This window comes from Trichoplusia ni, chromosome 3 (genome assembly GCF_003590095.1).
Source record: "Trichoplusia ni isolate ovarian cell line Hi5 chromosome 3, tn1, whole genome shotgun sequence".
NCBI classification, from domain to species: Eukaryota; Metazoa; Arthropoda; class Insecta; order Lepidoptera; family Noctuidae; genus Trichoplusia; species Trichoplusia ni.
In genome coordinates this window covers 14,098,317-14,103,270 of record NC_039480.1, presented here as the reverse complement: position 1 = coordinate 14,103,270, position 4,954 = coordinate 14,098,317, and the positions used below count along the sequence as shown (strand labels likewise).

The 4,954-nt window shown below is 35.2% G+C and overlaps 1 protein-coding gene across 1 annotated transcript in view; it reads right to left on the bottom strand.

Annotated features, from left to right (window-relative positions):
* Positions 1–781: 781 nt before the first annotated feature.
* Positions 782–4,954, bottom strand: part of LOC113492029 (meteorin-like protein) — a 29,998-nt gene continuing 25,825 nt past the window's right edge. The window contains exons 4-5 of the mRNA XM_026869305.1: positions 4,253–4,400; positions 782–2,539 (exon numbers count right to left, since the gene is read on the bottom strand). Coding sequence (XP_026725106.1) covers positions 2,284–2,539; positions 4,253–4,400 — 404 coding nt within the window. The 3' untranslated portion in view covers positions 782–2,283. The remainder of the gene's footprint in view (positions 2,540–4,252; positions 4,401–4,954) is intronic.

Sequence of the window (4,954 nt, the reverse complement as noted above, 5' to 3'; positions counted from 1 at the left end):
GACAGTGAATACATATCACATTTGTGAACTACGTACCTGTGTGTTTATCCTTTCATATGCAGTTGAACATAATTTGATTCACATGGAAATAGTATTCAGTAGTAGCGGCAAACGGATTGTAGTGAAATGTCTTCAATATGTTTCATGTCATGATGTTTTTGAGGAGGTGAACTAAGTTGTGGTTTGTTTATAATTATGTAATACGGCCTGAAGCAAGCCGATGTGTTCATTGCTTAGTGAATGCGAGGTGCGTGTCAAGGTTCGTGGCGGTTCGACTCGGTGACTGTAAAATAGTATTTATTGATGTATTTTATTTAAAGATAACGTCGATCCGGTCCATTTATTTTATTTATTCAATATGTATATTTTTTTTCGTTGGTTCTTTTGTAGGTGACTTTTTTTTTAACATTCGAATGTAAAAGGATATTTTTGTTTTGTTTTATTGTAGCTGCGATCACGTGGTGATTGGTATTTTCACAAAGTGTACCAAATACGAATAAATGTATATGTATGTAGTCTATCAAATTATAAAGTGTTTATGTGATATTATATATAGTTAAGAGTTAAACCGTGCCGAGTAGTTTTTCTATGTGGTATCAGTTGTGATTTTTTCAATAAACGAATTGCTATATTTTATGCGCATTTTCCGTTCTTACCATGCCCATTTAATACACGGACATAATAATTTTGCCGCTTATATTAATGTGTATCTATTTTATTTATCTAAGTCCTCTTTTGATTTCGTAATTCTAAGTGTGACTTCAAGATAAAAAAAATATAAATAAGTTTTGTAACTATTTTATTTAACAGTTTTCTTTTTACATAATATGTGTATATTTATAAACACTGTATTGTCAATATCTATATATACTCGTATATACAATAGGCACATTTAAACATACTCGTTGTAAACTATATCACAAATTGACAGCTATCGTAATGTTTGTACAAAATATATTACTACTTATTCACAATATAGGCTGTATGGTATCTGTTAAGATATAAGAATATTAAATATAAATCTGTATGGAAGCTCTAAAGACATTGATATATTAAAAGCACCGAGTTATAAGTAAAGTTATGGATTGTGGTCCTATTGGACTATGATAGTGGATGACATGGAAGATAAAATAATGTTAAGAAATAACCAAAATGACCCAAATAAAAAATCGGATAATAATCACCAGGGGTGGGAATATCTGAAATATACTTTGATGATTGTTACTTTACTATAGTAACAGTAAAGCCGAAAAATATAAACACTGCTTAGTTTTGGCTCTGCTATTAATAGTTCTGCAACAGTATCTTGACGCTGAATTATATTTTATAATCTTGGTCAAAAAAAGACTTCAAAACGTTGCTATAAAATTGATAGAGGCCTTAATTCACAATTCCAGCCAGCTAGTTAAATATGAAAAATATCAATTACAAATATCTCCAAAAAACTTTCACTTAATATGTTAGTGTCTTCACGAACACCAAAACTTACAATAGTGGCACTAACAAGGCATATAACAAAATCACACAATATCTGCAATATATTACTATCTATAATTATGGTGCTTAATTAATATGGCTTTCAACACATCCCACTTAACAATAATATGTACAGAGTTGAGATCAACCTTACGTCTAACTGAAGATCTTATATATTTTGGCACTCTGGACCACATTTCATTAAAATCTACAAACATTTTACATTATGTAAATATAAACATTTGATACATAAATAAAGAATAGAACTTTTGTACAATATTGCATTTATACGCAAGCTTATTTTATGGCAAGCAGTAACATAATATATCTTAAGGTAATTCTTCGAATATAGGAGCTAGCAACAATGTATCACTGTTGAGTACGACTTAACAAAATGTCAGCTGTTGTCTCTACACTGAGTGTCCACAGAGACAACATACACTTGAGCGTTTTTCACTGATCACGACACAGTTGGTAGAACGACGGATTTTTCATGGGAAAGCCAGTTAAAGGTGTTACTTCGGAAACGATTTCCTCTCACTGATTTTGATGTTCTTCAGTTGGCGCTCAAACGATATGGAGTTCTGACTTAAATGCGTAGCAATCTTCATTGTTAACGCTGTTAGGAGCAACAATTAGTGTATTTCTTGACGACAGACTGTTCCTTTTGCAAACACCAAAGTCAAAGACTCCAAACACCCTGGACAGGGTTGACTCCACATCCATCAACTTTATTAAACTTTTTTCGGCATCCTACCACTGTCGTATCAGGTATCGATTTTCTCTTGATATCGAACTGGCTTCGCACTAATGCTGCAGAGTACAATGCGCGGCCCCGTCAGCGTCCCTGGCGGCCACGACCCTCTGCCAGTCGGGCAGGCGGGGCGCGCACACGAGCGCGTACCTGCCGAGGCGGCGGCGCGCCATGACGAGGAACTCCCCCGCGCCCGCCGCCGCGCCGCACGCCGCCGGGACGTGCACGTGCGCGTGTAGGGGCTGGGCTGATCTCCGCCGCTTGTGGCTGCGGTGGGAACTGGCCTCTAAGCTGTTGTCGACGTCGTACCTACAGACAAGTTATTGTTGTTGGTTAGGTTAGTTGGTAAAGTGAGCAGTATGATCATTAGATAACATCAGATAAATCAATACTCCAAAAGCAAATAAATGATTGAAGATATATGAAATTACGGCTTAAGCGAGCAAAATTAACTCAAAGCCATTTTTCCTACAAATAATAATGTCGCAGTACACACATTTTAAATTGAAAAGGTGTTGAGAAGTGGCTTGCGGAAAAAATTCTAAATTCATAATAATTAAACACCGCAATTTTTGACTTGGGAATTCAAAATGTCCATTTTTTTAAACTTATCCAGTAATATAGTATAATCTGCATCTACTGCGAATATACACTTATACGTACTCTACGCGCACAAATTACCTCAAGGAGATTGCTACACAGATAAACATTAAAAACTTTTTACTGCTTCTACAGTTTATGAACACAGCGTAGAAGTACAGGTTCTAGATTACATCTAACAACACATTTTGAGGCCGTTCTAAATGTGGGCAGGTCCTATCTAATCAATCTGGCAGTTTTTCAAGTACTAAGGTATATACCTACAAACTTTATATTATAGCTTGAACCGTGCCTTGCAAGATAAATTAAGTAGTAACAATTAATAGCAGTAATCTCAGTTAAATTGCTCTCATCCGTTACGTAAGTTAATTGTTAGTAAGCTGTATAAAAGCGAAATATATATATGTAGAATTTACAAGTAGAAGTTATCTACTCAATTATGGGCGATAAAAAAATATGCCTATTGTAAAATGACTAGTCTATAATCGCGATCTTGCCGCCGCGTTAGCTCATGATTCAGGATTTCGTTTGGGTCCGAAACTAGTCGGGCAATCCTGAAAATACGCGTGAGGAAACCGTTGCATCATTTTATAATAATATAATATCTATACTATCGTCATTTGTTGAAGGTAAATATTAAGGACGTCTACAATAAGAAAGAAAAACCTTTTCAATTGACTCTTGCGAATGTCTTGCACTTTAAATCATACTCCCACAATCTTCATAAAAAGCTACGAATACAATACTTTTCGACAGCACTTAACAAAAACTAGAAATACGTCGTCGCTGCAACACGGTTTCGTAATCAGCTCACTAATGGGTTACATAAGAGGTTATTCGCAATTATCTACGCGGGGAGTGCAATTACACAGCTATCTACTTTTTAATGCCTTACTCATAAAACATGGAGGATACGAATATACCTACATATATAAAAGTATAGAGAGAAATTTTTAGTTCATATAGGTATGTTTCTACACTATGTCTAATGTAGCTTTCACTTAATTGCTTAGAGATCTAGTTATGAACTTTTGATATAACTATCATTTTTTAATTGAGTAAACCATTTAGTAAATATTTCGTAGCAATCGATTTTGAAATTAGTTTTTACCACTAGTTTTACCAATTTGTTATTAAGGAAGTGTGGAAAGCGTAACGTAATAGGATGACTTGACCCATCAAATCAAAAATCATTTATCCAAATTAGGCTCCTAAGTCACATTTTTCGAAAGTCATATTTGATACTAATCAGCGCCCTGATTCGCCCGCCATACCCCGCTTCCTAAGTGCCCCTCAGACTTTCAGGACCAATGCGTGGCTACCGAGAAAAGTGGCGGCTAGCAATACGAGTATTTCTACTTAATTTATCTAACTTATTTGCTACATGAGCTTTATCCTAAGATAATTTATAAGGTTCCTTACCTATAGTAATCATCCTCTTGTTCTAAATCATGCTTGTCTTTCGCTTCGCCACCAGAGGTCGCCCGGATGAGCTTGGTCAGTCGCACAGTCAACTGTGTCGTGTCCAAATCCTCACGAGACTCGCTCGAAATTATCACACCTCGAGACACTGGAAAGATGGGAAAAAATTGTTAATATCTCTGTACATACTACATTCATAGGTTATCTTGGGATTATATTATGACCCTATTTCGGTTTATGACCTTCAGAGCTTATGCAGAAATATGGCGAAGTTATCGACGGCAATATTGGAATGTACAGGTGTAAAGACAATTAGGGCATGCCGGCAAATTCGGCAAAGTTTGGCCTAGAATGCGTATCAAAGTGTAACAAACATGACCCAAACATGTAAAACACACAAAAGTTTGTTGTCAATCGAAATAGTTGCTTAAATTTGGCACAAACATTTGTAAAACATACATCCGTTTGATACAAGTTTGCGTAGTGTCGGTATTTGGCTCCACATCACACGATCTCACGTTTTGTATTAGTATACAAATTATTCATTATTTATATCTAAGTTTAATGCAGATACAATCAGTTAACACTATAAATATTTTATTTCTCATATCACGTTACATTCCATTGCGTATAAAAGTCAAATCAAGATTTCTAATTTATATTGGACTACTTTATATTTTAATGCCAACTTATTTTTTTTAA